At 41.2% G+C, this 17,366-nt stretch overlaps 1 protein-coding gene and 3 pseudogenes across 1 annotated transcript, besides 6 other annotated features; all 4 read right to left on the bottom strand.

The window, feature by feature from the left end:
- Positions 1-119: part of a mobile genetic element that runs on past the window's edge.
- Positions 1-119: part of a mobile genetic element that runs on past the window's edge.
- Positions 1-17,366: part of a sequence feature (sequence corresponds to BAC RPCI93-26C7) that runs on past both edges of the window.
- Tb927.5.4790 lies at positions 727-2,161 on the bottom strand (annotated as a pseudogene).
- On the bottom strand, positions 2,500-3,075 carry Tb927.5.4800 (annotated as a pseudogene).
- On the bottom strand, positions 5,083-6,540 carry Tb927.5.4810 (variant surface glycoprotein (VSG, atypical), putative; the record flags this gene model as incomplete). Its single annotated transcript, XM_840044.1, has 1 exon — positions 5,083-6,540. The coding sequence occupies one exon, from the start codon at positions 6,538-6,540 to the stop codon at positions 5,083-5,085; it is 1,458 nt and encodes a 485-aa protein (XP_845137.1).
- Positions 9,242-14,580: a mobile genetic element.
- Positions 14,916-14,961: a sequence feature (AT_rich).
- Positions 15,030-15,082: a sequence feature (AT_rich).
- Positions 15,085-16,611, bottom strand: Tb927.5.4820 (annotated as a pseudogene).

The raw sequence follows: 17,366 nt of genomic DNA on the forward strand, positions 1-17,366 counted from the left end.
TAAAAGGGAGACTCTACCACAGTCGCCAGACCGATAGCATCTCAGGGCTCTACGGTGATGGCTGATAGCCGAGCCAGTGGGGGGAAACTCCCACGAAGGCACGAAGAAAATTTCAGAAATAGATGCTATCACTGAACTGACTTGGCGCTCACCGAACTCAGTTAATGGAATGAGATTATAAACAATCTTCGTGCAAGTCTACTTAAAAGTTTGTGACACTGCCAAATGAAATATAAGTTATCTTGTAGATTCTTGGTAGAGCTACTGTTTTTCTTTGCTCGCTTTGTGTTGATCTGCGACCTCTTAAAATGCTATGTTTTACTTCGTACTCTCAGTAATGCAATTCACGTTTGATAAAGTACCATTACCTTTACGTTTGTGACGCGCTGCTTTGCTACAGGTTGTCACTTTAAATTTTATTTTTCGTTTTTTCTTAGCAAGCACTCCCCACTGGTAATCTTATAACAATACTATATATACACTGAGAAAACTCCCATATCATTGTTATATCATTGCTATTACTTGTAATATAATTTTATCTCATCTCTATAACATAAAGGAAATAAACTAAATTAGAATAGTACTCATTGTTCATATCGTAACACCCTACTATTTTACACCAATATGCCACAGTTACGCAGATTTTACGAAATTTAGATTTTCAAAAATTTCACCAATTTACATTTTTTTTCAGGATTTTTTCTAAATTTATCAATTTTATCAAATTTAGAAAAAGTCCTGAAAAATTTTCCATAGCAAGAAAAACGCAAGCAAAAGAGGAACTTTATGAATTACAAAATAATTGTTTCCTGTGGTGTTTGTTTTCCCATCTTGCTTGTCTTTTTTCTCTTCTTTGGTCTCACTCGGTTTTGGAAAGCATCTTGGTGTTTTGGTTTCATCAAATTCACAACCCTCTTTTTGGCAAGGTCCTGTAGTTTCGTGTTGCTTGCATTTTCTAGATTTCGGCAGGTTTTGTGCCTTAGTTCCAGAATAGTTTTCTGCCGCAGCTTTCAATGCTTGGTCTAGGTCGTTTACCACGCTTAGCATTTTGAATGCTAAAATACTTCGCGCACTGTTGCTTTCTGGTATTGTGTTAATCTTGCGGCTGCGCTCATGGACTTGTGTCACGTCTATTATCTTCTCGTTTCCAATTGCTGTCAAGAGTTTGTCAATTTTTGTGCCTGACGGGTCTGCTTGTTCTTTCAATATTCTTGTGGCTTCTTCTTTTTTTTTTTTGGCCGCTGGCATTTCTGGTTCTTGTAACATCAGTAGTTTCTTCAGTGTTGCTTTGGCTTTTGCTTGAATGGCGGCACCTTTTAGTATGTCCGCCCCCTATGTTGTTGTTTTTACCAGCGTATCTGTGTTTAAGAAGCCAAGTCTTGGTGCGCTGCTTTCGCCAGCACTTTGGCGTCCCACTCATTTGTTGGATTAATGTTCTTTTGGTCGACCTGTGCTACGGTGTTGGTCGCTCTCAGCGACCATATGCCTTTTGCGAATTTTGCGCCGCTATCTTTCCCGTGCGCCGATGTTCCTGGCGTTCCCGCGTTGAAGAATCCATACTTTGTGGCACTGCCGCCGGCTGTTAGATCTGCGATGCTGTCTAACATAAAGCCTGTATTTGTTAGGATGTCTGTTCTTACTTTGGTAGGGTCTGAAGCGTCTGTCCAGTTCTCCGTTACACATTTGGTTTCACCTATCTTGGGTGTCTCTGCGCCGGTGCTGCCGGCATTGCCTGTGCAATAGGAGTTTGTACAGTCTTTGCTGCCTGTTTCTAGGATGTTGAAGATTTCTTCGATGTGCCCTCGTAATGCGGCTGTTGTTTTCAGAGCTGTCGCCGCTTTTTCTGCATAGCTTACTAGGTTATTTGTTTCTTTGTGAGCGGTTTGAAGCACAGCCGTGCCTAGAGCCTCAGCTTTTAGTCTTCCCTCCACGGTCTACATCTGCAAGGAATGCGCAAGAAAATTGTATCCCAGCCTGTTTGAAAGATTTTATGTGCTGCATTGCTGGTTTTGGCGTTGACATTAGGTCAACAACAAGTTTACATAGCTGCTTCCAGTCAGCTTCTTTGATGCCTTCTTGAGCGCCTCTGGCTTAGTGCTGTGGCAAGGCCAGTAGGGCTGCTGCACTGGTTAAAAAAAACTAATTTTTGTGAACTTTTCATTCGCTTTTTTTTGGAGTGCTGGGGGTATTAGACGAAGTGTGGGAGGTTTTTCGTTGCTGTTTTTGTCGTGCTTGTGCGTTCTTCACCTGAAATGGCTGGTTTTAATTTATAGAAACTTCTCTTATGTTATTTGAATATCAGGAAACACCAATCAATTGCGGTCGACGGCAAATAAAGCTGTGGGTTCTTCTTTACATCGGATCCTCTTAACTTTTAACCCTTCTCTGGCTTAAGCGTCATGAAGCTGCTAGTTGAGATTTGGTAGATGCTGCATATGCGGTTTATCTGAACGTGTGTGTACCTTAACGATTGTAAAGTTTTCTATGAGTATAAAGAGGTTATAGAGACACTGTGTTTTTGTAGATTAAGTTTTACAGTTCGGTTTTTACAGTTGTTCTAAAGTTTTGTGCTGTCTTCCTGTCGATTGAATCGTAGCCGGATCGTGTTAGAAGGGCTTTTTCCAGCGTGGCTTGCACGATCAAGTGCATTCGTCAGTCTGGCGCAGTTGAGATGCTTTTCTTGTATGCGAACTTGCCCGGAAGATTCATCTTGTATTTTGAGCTCTTTACTGCCGCTTCCCATGCTGCATATTTCCCTTTGCAATTGTCTATTTCGTCGGAAAATTTACAATAGTCCGGGATCTCTGGTTTGGAACCTTGTAATTTAGAGAATTTCTCCTTTCATGAAGTTTCACTGAGCGAAATGTTAAGCAGTTTCAGCTTGACTATTGGGGAAGAATCCAAGTCGGAATTATCGAAGTGTGTTATTTTTGCTTTGGTTAGAACTATTGTTTTGCAAAGGTAACTGAGTTCCTCTACGTTCAAAGCGCTTGTGTGATCATCAGGTTTTATTTGTGCAGATAGGGTTAAGCAAATCGCTAGCACTAGCTTAGTGTCCGAAAACTTCCGCCCCATCTACGGTGCTTAAAGGTTCTCCCTTATTTCTTTTCCTTTCCTTGTTAAAAGTGTACTTAGTTTTTTGCAAGGTGAATGCGCCTCACTCTGTGCCAATGTTTTCTGTCCAGTTCAAGCCATTTCTACAACAATTAAGCATTAAATAAGTGTCCATTGATACAAAACCAAAATTGTGGAGCATGACATGGAAACAGAAAATACATTCATGTTTTCTACGCAATGCTCATTATAGCTAAAAATTTACTCGGTTGTCTAGTCTATTCAAAGAATGTGTATAAAAAGTAATATGAAAAACAAATAAATTTAAATAAAAGAGGGGACACATTATAAGCTAAATTTGAAGGAACAAGGAGTGTCGTACTACAGTTACATATGAATATTTCAGTTGCTTTCTTTTTTCGTTGCATAACACTCTATTTCATACCTTCGCCGCTCAGTAACCATTACAGACAATATACTCACCAGTATCTTCCACAGTCTGCTTATATATCACCAATAGCAAAAACTCCACCAAATGTGTAATAATCTATGGAAATTTACGGGGAGCTCCCTTGATTCTTTAGGGATTCCAAGAGGAAAAGAAAAATTAAAATACCACATGGGTGTTTTTCGACATTAGTAAAGTAGAAAGACACGTGTTTCAGCATAATAGCCTGTAATTTTAACATTAAGCTAGCTTGTTTTGTATCTACATCTAAAGAAATTTAAAATTGTGGTCACTATAGGTTTATATCACTGGTCAGCTTCTATCCTACAGACGCAATGCCTACAAAAATATAGTACTTATACTTATTTCGTGTGCATTTCATTTCTAATCCTATTCTGTTATCATTGTTGCTTATCTGTCGCTCGTCTTGTTCGAAAATTTCTGATGTAACCGTACTCTTTTGTTTTGAAGTTTTTTACACGCTCTATCAATGCCGCATGTGTATTATTGTATTAATTAGCAGGTTATTGAGAAAATTCAACGGTTTTCCATTGAGCCGGAAGGGGAGGGCCAAAGTATCATAACACAATTTCTGTACTTCACACAATGTTTCTCTATGACTTGATGCAGACGATATTTTAAGCTGTTTCCATGTTTTTATTATTCTTTTTCTTCACACGGTAATCCATTGATATTTCTATCTTAGAAACTTTTTTATACCAATAATATATTATTTTTGACCGCAAATGTTATCTACTGTTGCTATATCTGATGAAAATAAGACTTCAACATTACCTCACACTTACCCAATCCCTTCCTCCGCCACTTCCTCGTTTCAAGCTATATATTAGTATTCACGATAATATTAACAAATAAAACAACACTGATATCTCTGCAGTATAATCTATATCTATTTTCGAGTGAAGCGTGGTGTATAGTCTCTTCTTGTACCATTTTCTTTTGTGCTTAGTGGTTGTACTTCTTTCATTCCATTCTATATTTTCTTCCCTTCTTACATTTTATACATCTAACACTGTTTTCGCTGCTAACGTAGAGAGGCCATTTGGTCTCTCCACTTGACTATGTCTTTCCTTTATTGTATTCTCAATCATCTCCTTGTATATTCTGATTCCGATCAATATACTTGTTTTTGTGTATAAGGCTGCGCATGTTCCATCTCCTTCTCTTTTGCCATATTACTCCTTCTCACTATTACAACCACTCACTCACTTCTTGTCAAAGCACGTTACAATTGTATTAAGTGCTTTTATTTTGGCCTATCATTTAGTTTTAAACATCATCACACTCATATTATGTTAGCATACAAAGTCAAAACAGACTCCTATTATTATCATTATTATAATCATAACTAATGCCAAGGAAATAAACAAATTAGAGTAAAGCTCACTTTTAATACCCTATCACTATACTACTTTACACACATAAGCTACTTTCTTACACTTCTTACTAAAACTTCATATTTTCATATCTCAAAAACTTTTCAGCAGTTCGAAAAGATTTTACAAAAAGTGTTAAAATATATTAAATTCTCTCTAAATAGTAATATTTCATAAATTCTATTAATTTGAGCAATAATCTTTAGAAAGGTGGAATTCTAATAAACTTACAAAGGCAGAAACCATCATGGAGAATTTATTTTTGACAAGGAAACTGGAATCCTTGCAAGTATTATTTTCCCATTTGCGGTTCTGTCCGTTGTTACACGCTGTCTGGTTCTGAAAGGTGCAGCATACAGGTTTAGCAGTATTACTCCCGTCTTTCTTATTTTCTGTTTTGCTTCCTGAGTCTGCTTGCTTAGGAGAACCCTCAGCATTGGTGGGTTTTTCTGGTGGCACCGATCGCTGGTGTGCTTGAGCCGTAAATAAAGCCAGTGCTTTGTGGAAATTGTTTCCGCTTGCCGTCTCTATGCTCACTGGTTGAGCGTCGTCTTGTAGCTTTAGAGCCACGTTAGTTTCTGTCAGTTTCTCTAAAAACTTCTTGGCAACTGTATCCTTTCCCTTACCAAGTACATTCGCTACTGCTGCTTTGCGTTTGTTTGCGTCTTGCTCTTTTGTGCTTTGACCGGTTAGGATTAGCGCTGCCTCTTGTGCGGTAGTATCGGCTGCTAGTTCGTCTAGGGTTTCGCTGCTGAGCGCCGGCTGCATCGCTAGGTCAGCTTTTTGCGCCAGGCAGACCTTGTAGACAAGGTTGGCCGTCTCTGTGGGGTCGTCGTTGCTGTTTGGCTTTGGTGTTTTGCATGCGTTTTCTGTTTCGATTGGTATTGTGTCATGCGCGATTGTTTTGTCTACTGTCGCTAAACCTTGGATGGCTATGCCGTTGGTGCCGCCGCCAGCATTGTTGCCGCATCCGTCGTTAGCTGTTAGCGGCGCTGTTGTGCTTGGCGTGCTCTTTGCCTGGAGTGAAGCGAACAATGGAATCGCTTTGATCGTGGTTGCACTAAGAAACTTAAGTTTTGTTTCGCTGGCTATCTGCTCGCCAGCCTTATTTAGCTCGCTGTCGGCCGGTTCCGTGTTGCACTTTGTGTTAGCTGGCGGTGTCACGATTGGATGGACCCCGCATCTTGTGCTGAAGTCGCCGTTTTTCGCGGGTGTTGTTGTGTCCTCTTTGGCCGGTGTTGTGTACTTTACCGTCGCGGCACCGGCTTTCACCCGGGACAGCAGTAATAGCCCTATCCTGCTCCCCACCTGCTCTGAGAGCTGAGTTACGGTGGTTGTTGCCGCCTGCTGTTTGCTGATTGCCTTATCTAGTCGCTGCGATGAAATTGCCTCTAGCAGTGTATATGCCATTCCGACCTTAGTCATTGCATGTTGTTCCGCTGCGAGTCTGAGTTGCTTTTGTTGTTTGCTCAAGGCTTGAACTGTACCAAACAGGTTGTTTAGTTTGCCTGAAAAATGCGTAAGCAAGTTGGCCAGGTACTTTCTCTCAGTACACTCGTCCTTGACCGCGTTAGCTGCTGTTCCTGGTTCTCCCATCGCTACGTTGGCTGTTACAAGTAAGGCTGTGGCTATTAACAACATCGTCTACTTATTCTTGGCGGTACCCTTTTTCTGTTACTACCGTGGTTTTGGTGTTATGCTTGTGTGTCTTTTTGTTGGTGTTGAAAAGAGGGAGAACCTTGATGTTTTCCGACGTTACTAATGCGCCCCTGACTGACCGCATGGAGGTGAGTCGTCTGTGGGTTGGCCTATAAACAATGCAACAGCTTGCAAGTCTTGTCCACAAAATAACCTCTTCCATTCTTTCCTCTGTTTTTTTCATCTCTACCCTATTCTCTCTATATTAAACGCTTTAAGTTTCCATATTTGCGTGTTATATCAGTGTTGAAATATATTTTCAGTTACCACTTTTGTAAGCACCAGTATTGTAACTAACATCGCAGTTTCTCGACCAAACGTCTACAAAAGTGCAGGCGCTTACCAGTTAGCTACATCACTGTTTTCTTGTCAATTGGCGATACTGTGAAATGGTTAAACCTAATCTTGCTGATAGTTGCGCTTTGTAGATTTATTTGAGCTTTTTCATTGTTTTTCGGTGTACATTTTGTTGCCTCTTACCTTGGGTTTGTTGGTGAACTCTTTTTTGATGTTACGTTTTTTTCCAATTGGAGATTTATTGTTTCTAAAGCTTTTATTCTGTCTGTCTTACTGACTCGGTCTTTTCTGCTAGCACATAGAGATAAATACACAGAGAAAGCACTCTATATATACTCATTTCAGCACTACCCCTAGTTATTTTCATATTTCTATTTACTTTTGTCATTCGTGCAAATATCAGTGCTTGACCGTATGTAGCGTGAAACTGAGAATGGATGTTGTTTCTAAGTTGGTTTTAATATGTTAGCCATCCGGTCATGTTTGTGCACAGTAATTCCCCGCTTGCGTTTACGCCTTGTTTGCGAGAATTTTCTTAATGATTGCTGCGATTTCTTTGTTTTCTGCTTTTCGTGCTCTTTTCTAGCACCTTGCACCCTTCCGAAAACTATTGTGCATTTAGGCTTATTTTGACCCTCACTGTCTCCCCTATGTCCGTTTGCCTTTCATCACAAGATTGTGTGAGTGCCTTTTAAGTGCTGATCGCTTATATTAGCTTTTGTGAATGTACTAATACCGCTGTAGAATGCTCTACTAGACTTTTATATTAATATTTCTTGCGTTTTCTTGATTAGGTAGTTTATTATTGGTCTGTTTTTCATATTGAAGATACTTTGAAAGACAAACAACTCACTAATTATAATATGTAAGTTATCACTTTCAATTTTTGACTTTAACATCTCTGCTACAATTGTCTCTTCTCCAGTGTTCTCGTGGCCAGCCCTGAGATCTGCGAGAAAATTGTAAGATACTGCCCTGTTCCTTTTCATCGCTGCGGCTGTATGGGCGGTCTGGCTGGATGACTATATTTTAGTCGCTGCGACCTCCTTGCGCTTTAGCTCGTTCGAGAGTAATTGCATTTTGACTTTGCTGCCCGCTGCTGCTTGTGCTTTGCTAAGTTTATCTGTTAGCGTCTTGATACAGCCGCGTCTTACGTTATCGCCGCACCGAATTGTGTCACATGGTTTGCTCACCTGGCCGCTCTTGTTATGCAGCACAGTAGGTGCCTGGGTTGTAATTGCTCTTGTTCGGCTTAACAGAAATTCGAATTGTACGTTGGCAAAAAGTCACGGCCCCGGTGTCGCGTCGCCTGGCTACCTCTGTATCTGACGGTCCTCGTGCAAGTCCAAACTGATCGTGGCTTCCGACGTCGGCTGCGGTTATGGAGGGGATAGATTTGTTTGAAAGCGCAGTGTTGGAGTCTTGGTTCTGGAGTTTTTCGGTTTGTTATCTTCTTTTTTTTTGTACAAACACATTTTGGCCGACTTGCGTGCTGCCTGGCTTTTGCAGCTACGACACGAAATTTTTTTTACAATCAGAACTATTTGTAACCTCTCGGTACATTTATCCTCATATAAGTTGTTGTATTAGCCTCGTCTCCAAATATATGACATAATCTCATTCAATTGCCTCACCTCTGCTGTAACTGTGTAAATCAACAGTATTCGCCGGCTTAAAAATCGTCGCTTTTAATATAAGTTCTTCTGTTTTATTCATCCATATCCAAGTGTAATAGAGGGTATTATCGGCACCTTCTTTTAAATACTAATGTATTATTTTTTTGCGGTGCGCTGTGTCTTGTTACACATTGTTCCACCGCATTACATATTATTCCTTCTTCTCTTCCGTCTACTGCTTCTATCACATCACATGCTTCGTCGGCTCCATTTGACCAGTACACTCAATTTTATTTCTCACTTACTGTCTCTTCCACCATATACATACGTATTATGATTCCAACCGCCATATTTGTGTTAACATTGCGCATACTCATTTTCCTGTCTGTGTCTCCTTTTATAATATTGTTCGTGCACTCTTTCTCGCTCTTACTATTTTGCACAAAATTACTGTTTACCATCATTTGCGTGCTTCAATTCTTCCCGACCATTAAATATTTGTTATCACTTCTCTTATTGTTACTGCTCTCATTATAATATTTGTATATACACACACTCGCAACATACTTCTATTATCCAAAATAATATAAACGTAAAAAAATATCCATTAAATAAACATAATTAACTAAGGTGGAATAAAACTCATTTTTCATGTCCTATAACCGTACTACATTACATCAACAGGACACTTTCATACATATTTTATTAAAAATTTTGAAATATACATTGTGATTCCGACCACCTCATCGTGGTGCGAGGGTCTAGTACTCCGTCCAGAAGGAATCCAACTGCCCCTATCACACACTCTCCGACAGGATTGTGACGAGAAACAGGACTTCTACCACAAGAGAAGGAGAAAGTAGCAGCATCGGCACTCTGGGGTAAAGAAATATATTAGACTGCTCCTTTGCAGGTGCGAGCGTTCCTCGATTGGGATACATAGGCTTCTACTACTACTTAGTGGAGATGTATAACAGAATACCAGTCTCATGACTCTTGGAGCCCAGTGGAATGATGGAGGTCTCTCCAAAGCAACGCGGATCGCCTTAGAGAAGAAACTCCACAAAGATATGGTAGTCTTCTGTTTATTTTAGGAGACACACTTAGAAGCAGAAAAGTGCTGTGCATTAAAAATCAAAGGATACCAACACATGGTGTCACATTCTCTGCATGGTGGTAAGGTATTAATTCTAGTGAGAGAACGCGTGGAAATCATCTAAGGTCCGAAGAAGGAGGGACTGCCGAAAAGTTCCTCGGAAACACTGATGTTTTCAGCCGATTTAACGTTAAATATAAAATCAGCTTACTTTCCACAGAAAAATGTCACTATATCCACGCTTGAAATCTTTGAGAGCTCAAATAGAACACTGTTGATGGGATACGACACAAACGCACGTCATGAGTTACGGGACCTGTTATGCTCAAATGATACTGTAGGAGAATTTTTGTGGACTGGTGTCTACAAAATGATATCAAAATTGCAAATGGTGTCAACCCAACGATAAGAATGCTTCACACGGAAGCCATGCCATTTCCAGACGTTACGATGTACAGAGACTGCAAAGCCATAAGATGGGAGGCAAGTTTCAGTCCAGATAGTGACAACTACTGGATAACGTTTGAGGTGTGCATTGTGATTGGTGTAGAAACGATCGTCATTGCAAACCCGCGAAGTGTGTTGTATGCTTGGAACAAAGCAAATTTGTGAGAGTTTAAAAAATGTGTGGCGTAACAATGTTGAAAAAATTAAGCAATTCGAAAAAAAAACGTGGATTCCATGAATGAGGCAGTGACTAAAGTCATTCGCACAGCAGCAAAGAAAACGATAACGAAATGTAAGTGAGTATTGCTACAGTTCTGGACACAAGAACTCGCCGAACTGGACACAAAAATAAGAGAGTATACAAATGAAAAGCACAGAGATGTCCTTACATAAAAGAGAAGGAAGGTTCTCACTGAAACGTCCCTACAACGGTGGAAGGAAAATGTGCCGAAGATGTCAGTGACCGATATTAAAAGTTCGAGTTTAGTTAAGTCCATTTATGCACAGAGAACACTGACATCTCCGGTTATGGTAGTGAATGACCACCCCCTAACACGCAGACAGCAAGATAATAAGCTAGCACATATGTATAGAAACTCGCCGACGAAAGCACCAAATGCTCCTTCCATGAGTACACCATATCGAGTGAGCGGAAAATTCGCACCAATAACGATGACATAATTTGAGATGGGACTGAGGGAAATGTCTTAAATCACTTCCCCCTGTAAAGATGATATACATCGTAAACAACTGAGGAAATTAGGATGCCGTACCAAGTAATGTGTCCTCAAGCTTTTCAACTGTAGCCTACAGAGACGCAGGATCCCGAAAAAGTGGAAGCATGACGTTATTGTCCCTATGCTCAAACCCAACAAACCGGCCAAGTGTATGTCATCGTTCCGGCCCATCACACTCAAAAGCACCCTCTGTAAACTCATGAAGAGGAATGTAGCGTGACGCATACAAGACACAGTAGAGTGTAAGCTACAACCAAAGCAAACTGATTTTCGTCCGGGGAAGTCTATATTAGACGTCACCATGAAACGCACAGACTCCATGACTCATAGAGTAGCAGGAGAAAAAACTGCTACGGTATTCATTTATTATGCTAGGGCATTTGACTCTGTGGATCACATGTGCATAATGGATGCATTAAAAAGATATGAGGTGAACATGCGCCTCATTGCATGGGTTGCTAATTTTCTGTAGCGAAGGACTGCAGTAGCATTAATAAACAACACCCCCTCAAAGAAAATACAGCTCACGTGTGGTGTTGTACAAGGTTCCGTGTTGTGGCCGTTGCTTTTTATTATCGCAATAGAGTTCCTCAGCGCGAAATTAAATGCCATACCAGCCTTTCAACACTGCTTACTCACAGACGACCTCACGATAGTGTCTTCTAACACTGACATGGAAGCTATTCGGTAGACGATACAAACAGGATTGGATTGTATAGTGAGCTGGTCAGCAGAGCGCTATATGAAGGTGTCTGCAGAAAAAACGCAATAGACGTTCTTTGTGGTGAGAGACAGAGACTAATTACACCTAATGGTGGGAGAGTACAGATTACATTAGAAGAGATATCTCAGACTCCTTGGGATGACAATGTAGCCACACAAGGATGTAAACAAACATGCTCACACCCTACAAACAGCAGAAAATATGAGATTAATGAAACTAAGTGCTGTTGCATCACCTGAATAGGAGGATAGTAAAGAAAGCATCCGAGCATTTTACTTAGCCTTAATCCAGGCGAAATTATGCTATGGTACCGCTGCATGCTGGCTCAATGATTCTCCATCATACAAAAAAAAGCTTGACCGAGTACATGCGCAGAAGGAACATGTTATCGCGAGCATTCCAAAGTACGCGAATCGGGAAGATGCCATGAATGAGGCCCGCCTTCACAAGATAGATGATGTTGCTTACAGACGAGCAATAGAATACTATTTAACAAGGAAAGCGAACGGTAAGGCAACGGTCTATACAGTGGAAAAAATGTTCTCACACAGTCATCCGATACACACGCGTGTGTTGAGTGTGCCATACTTGTATGAGAAAGTAGATGGATCGGAGACGCCACACACGGCAAACGTATTGCAACTGGAGAGGAGACTATACTTCAACACCGCAACGCCAGGTGGTCTCCATTCTGACTCTTCAGACAGCGATAAAAAAGACACATAATGCAAAGTGTACGCAGATTCAAAGACTACGATTACCAAGTGTGTACGGATGGGTGGGTGGGACTGAATAAATCCTCTGGTGCCGGCGCGATAATATACCCTAGACAAGGTAATGTGGTAAAAGTGAAGAAAGGAGCAGACAGGTTAGTGTACAGCTACAGAGGCGAGTGTGCAACCATGGAGGGAGGACTTATGAAACTTAAGTCAGTAATAATGATCAAAGAGAGTAGAAAAATGAAAGTGGAAATATTCGCAGACTTGTTGCCTTTATTAATGGCACTTAAAACGGGTCTTACAGTAGTGAAAGATTCCATACTGTGATGCATATGGAATTTGATCATACACTTCATGAAACTGAGAGTAGCCATGTCACTTCAGTTTGAGTTTTTTCATTCCCATATCCCGAGAAATAACAAAGTGAACGAGGTCGTAAACAAAGGAAACCACATGCCGCAAACCTAACCCTGCATTAATCACCGACATTTTAAGATGTATAATGCGCCAATTACGTAATCAGGCACAGCGGAACATTGCGGAAGGCCGGCACCAAAACACACACCGCAGTGCTTTACTTAACCACATGAAACCAACATCCAAAAAGAAAGGATGCTGATAGGGAAGATGAGTCACTGTTAGCTCAATTTAGAACAGGGACTTCAAAACATTTTGGGTTGCTGTATAAGGTGATCACATGAAAAGTGGACGAACTGGAGTGTAGATGGTGTGCAAACCATACGGATAACATTCTCAAGAATATCACTGCATTACTCAAAACACTGCAAAGATGTAATAAAATGAGGAAGGAAAGGTGGTAATAGCTACAAGACAGAATGACCCTGTCATATGCTCAGTTTGCAACATAATGTGTGAGAGATGACAAGCTGGAGATATTCACATGTTAAAAATACATCAGGTGGTTTGTGAAAATGCACTTCCTGGATTAAAGATTGCGCCAATAGCAGCACAGGCGTATTCTGGCGTCTATCAGTGTCACTTATGTGGTAACGTATTCGAACGAAAGGGGACTACTGCAACAACATATGCTACAACACCTTCTCACAACTCCAGTAGTATGGAAAGAGCGACAAAAGAGGAAACGAGAAGAAAAAGAACAATGTATAACAACTGTACACAAGTGTCAATGACGCCCCAAGCAGTATGCCACGTATAGCTTGTTGACAAGGCATATGTGTCAGAAACATCCTGAAAAGCAAACCGACGTGACACAACAAACGGAAATACAAGATGTGAGTAGCGAAGATGAACAGGAGAAAGGAAAAGAAGCATACGAATGTCTCCGCTGCAAACAGGCGTATAAAAGGAAAACATGGCTTCACCAAACATAAGTGTAATCCTAAGCAGGGTAAAGGGAAACCAAGCGCACAACTACAGCACGTGCTGCCGGAGAGAGAAACATGTAAGATATGCGGTAAAGAGTACCGTCACAGCTGGATGTTGAGCCATATGAATACAAAACACCACGGGCATGATATCTCACTCAGACCCAAAGTCGATAAATATAAGAAAAGTAACGAATGAGATATCAAATTTGTAAGCAAAGGAAAACACTGGTGGAGATAATAAAAATAAAGATGACAATATGCCAAAACTTTATGTTGTGACAAATGCAAGAGGGGTTTCAAAAGCAAGGCATGTCTAACACGCCACAAGTGCGTGAGCATCGAAAATGCGGACCCAAAATGTCAATTTTGTGAACAACCCCCATAGTGCAATTACACAACCAGAAAACACTAACAAAAATAGATCGAATGTCAGCACCATAGATAGAGCACTCCCAAACTCAGACTCGTCACACAGAAAAAACTTGATTTCCACGACAAGAAAGAGAAAAAGAAGAGACCGAGAATGACACTCCAGAAGGTATTAGAAAAATGTTCGATCAGAGAGAGGAGCTCAAACACAAAAGGCAGAAGGGCAAACAAAGAACCATCGTAGAGAGTTTGCATGTAAAAGGTGTGAGAACACCTGCGTGTCCTGGTGCACCCTAGCATGGAATACCAGAACACACCACAAAAATGCAATCACTGTAAAGAGGAAGCGCGAAGAACGATCCCTTGAAATCACACCACAGACCTCTCTCGAGCACCAATGTTCACACTGCTTGAAGGTATTTGCACACAATCAATATCTCACAATGCACCTCCAAGCAGCACATGGGCAGACACGTAACACTGATAGGCGAAATGAGCTAAAAGGAAAATGCAAAGAAACATCGGCTCACCTATTACAGTCTCCCGCTTTGAGTAAGCTCATGTCAGAGCATAGAGTAGACAGTCTGAAAGAGGATTACTTATACTTTAGTGTTAAGCTGACGAACTTCCCAAAAGCATTCTTCTCTCCGACTGCAAATTCGGCTTCCACCATAGAAGCGAAGAAATTGATAACCCGACCGCGAGTAAATAGTGATAAAGGTTACCATCATGTTAAATATTCACTGACTACATGCGACACACTCGGATGAGAACCAGTGAGATTTTCCCCAAATAATGGACAACAATATCCAAAGAGGGCTTCCTCAACAAGACACCATTAGCCAGGCCCCACAGGAGGAAGCGAGTGGCGGATCGTGAAGATGGAAAACATATCAGCGAAGGATGTTGCCACAAGGAAAGTTTATATTGATCGATTGAGGCGCATGCAAGTTAATTTACAATGATAAAAATTTTAGATTTTTTATATATTTTAAAATTTTCAAAATTTTCAACAATTGACTCGTTATGAAACAATGTAAAAGCATATAAAGTTTCAGAAATTTCATAATATTCCACCAAAATAAAAAGTATTTTAGAAATTTCATAAAATTTATATAAATTCTTTATAATCCTCAAAGTCCGCAAAATACTAAACTTATAAAAGCAGTAGCCATACTTAGAGCAAATTTCTTATTGATAAGGGAACTGGAATCTTTGTAATTCTATCCTTCCCATTTGCAATTCGGAGATTTGCAGTCATCCATTTTCTTATCCTTGCATTTCTATGTTGTTGTTTCGGTTCCACAAGTTTGAGTTTTTGTTTCAGGGACACCATTTGCTGTGGATTTGGTTGCGTTAAACTTGCACTTTTTATCCTCTTCAGTTTCGGTACTGTTATAACTACAGAAAGGTTTGTCGTTGCATTCGTTTGCATCCTTTATTTTATTGCATTCAGTTTCCCCTAAGTTGTTGTTGCTCGCCGACAACCGGGCTACAGTCAGCTCCTTTCTTAGTTTGCTTATAAGCTCCGCTGCTTCCTTCTCGCAAAAAGCCAGGATCGCCGCCAGCTGCCCTGGCTCCGTTACAGCTCGTAGCTCTGTTTCGTCGCCGTTGTTAATTATTTTCATTGTCAATTTGTAACTATAGACTTCGTGGAGAAAGGCTTGAATTTTGTCTTTTACTGGTTCTTTGAACGCCTTCTTGACTTTGTCGTCTAGCTTCAGGTTTGCTTTGTCGGTTGTGGCGTGGATGAGGTGTAAAACGGCTTCTTGGAGGTCCGGCGTCGCTTCAGATACCGTGGTGTTGTCGTTTTTGGCGGGGTTTTCTGTTTAAAGTGCTTCAATGGCGTTATAGAGGTCGTTCCATACCTTCGCGTCGCCTGTTGTTTGTGCCTTTGCCGTCCCCAACCCCAGTATTGTTAGGGCATTGTTCGCCTGCGAGACACTGATGAGGTTCATGGCGAGTTTCGCTGGCTGTGTTAGGGCTCCGTCTTTTGCTAGTCCGTTTGCGTTTTGAGCGTTGAAAAGCACGCAGTCCTTGCTCGCTTGTGTTTGGTGTTCGTTGGCGCTGGCCGCCTCAAGCATGTTTGTGAAACCGCTGGCGTCCGTTAAGTCGAGGTTATAGTCTCCGGTTACGTCTATGTTTGGCGTTACTGCGCAACTTGTGCCGCCTGCTCCTTGTAGTTTGGTTGCGTGGCAGTAGCCGCTGTTAGCTTGGTCGAGGAGGCAGCCTTTTCCGCCGTTTACAGTGTGCGTCGCAATCGTCAAAAATTCGGTCAGTCTGCCTTGGAAGTATTCAGCGGCGCTGCTTGCTTTAATGGCAGTTTCAATGGCGACACTTGTTAAATTGTTTAGCGTTTTTTCTGCTTTTGTGGCAAAAAATACTTGCAGTATCCGGGCTTGCCGGGCTTTATCCGCGTCCGCTGTTTTCATTGCAAAGATGGCGCAACGTGTTGCTGTTTTGCTTAGCCGCTGAGCTAGTTTTGTGGTTTCTTTTAGCTTTGTGGCCGCTGCTTTAGGCACCTGGCCTAGTTTGTCCGCAAGGCCGCATATTTTTGTCCAGGAGCCGTGAACCATGCCGTCGCCTGCAGCCGGGGATGCCTTCTGAGAATTTACTATCATTATGAGCAAGGCTTGAGCGAATGCTGCTACCGCCTTCATTCTTTTCTTTGTTTGGCAGAGCTTTGACAAAACTATCGGTTTGTGGTATTTTTTTAAGTACAATTCTGCCACAGATATGATCAGTTTGATTGAAAGTCCGACAGTCTGGTTTGTCTCTCCTTGATGTATAGCATGGTTTTACTACTTTACAAAATTTATTGCTTTGGCTGTCGCTGCGGGGGAGCGAACAGCTTTAAGGTTAATGATTAGGTACATTTTTTTTTTCAATCGCTTGTTGCTTCTTTCCACTGAACAAACAAGTTAAAGTGAATTACGTTTGGAACTGTAAGAGATTTATCTACAACCGCTATGTCCAATCGAACTGCTTTCCGCACTCTCACGTCTCCTTTAAGCACGCCGAATGTAACAAAGTTTAGTCTGGCGTAAAAAGTCGTTTCTCCATTTCTTGCCTGTGGTTGTTGGTGCATATATCCGTCGGTTTTGTCCAGGCAGTCGCTTAGTCCAGTGTCATTTTCTAGAGCTTGGTGTTTACACCTATTTATCCCACTTACCTCACTTCCAAAAAACGAATTTTGGAACAGTTCGTCTTCGATTTTCGTCATTGTTCTACATGGTTAACGACTTATTTTATTTATTTTATGTCCTACTTGCTTACCTTTAGTTTCTCCTCCATAACTTCACCGCCCCACGTTTTGGAGGGTGTGCAGGTATCTTAGCTTGTTTCTGGAGGTTTGCAAAGAAAGCGCTGAGTAAGGCACAGAATCTCCATTTTTCTTCTATCCTGTACTACTATA

This window comes from Trypanosoma brucei, chromosome 5, assembly GCF_000002445.2.
Source record: "Trypanosoma brucei brucei TREU927 chromosome 5, complete sequence".
Lineage (NCBI taxonomy): Eukaryota > Euglenozoa > Kinetoplastea > Trypanosomatida > Trypanosomatidae > Trypanosoma > Trypanosoma brucei.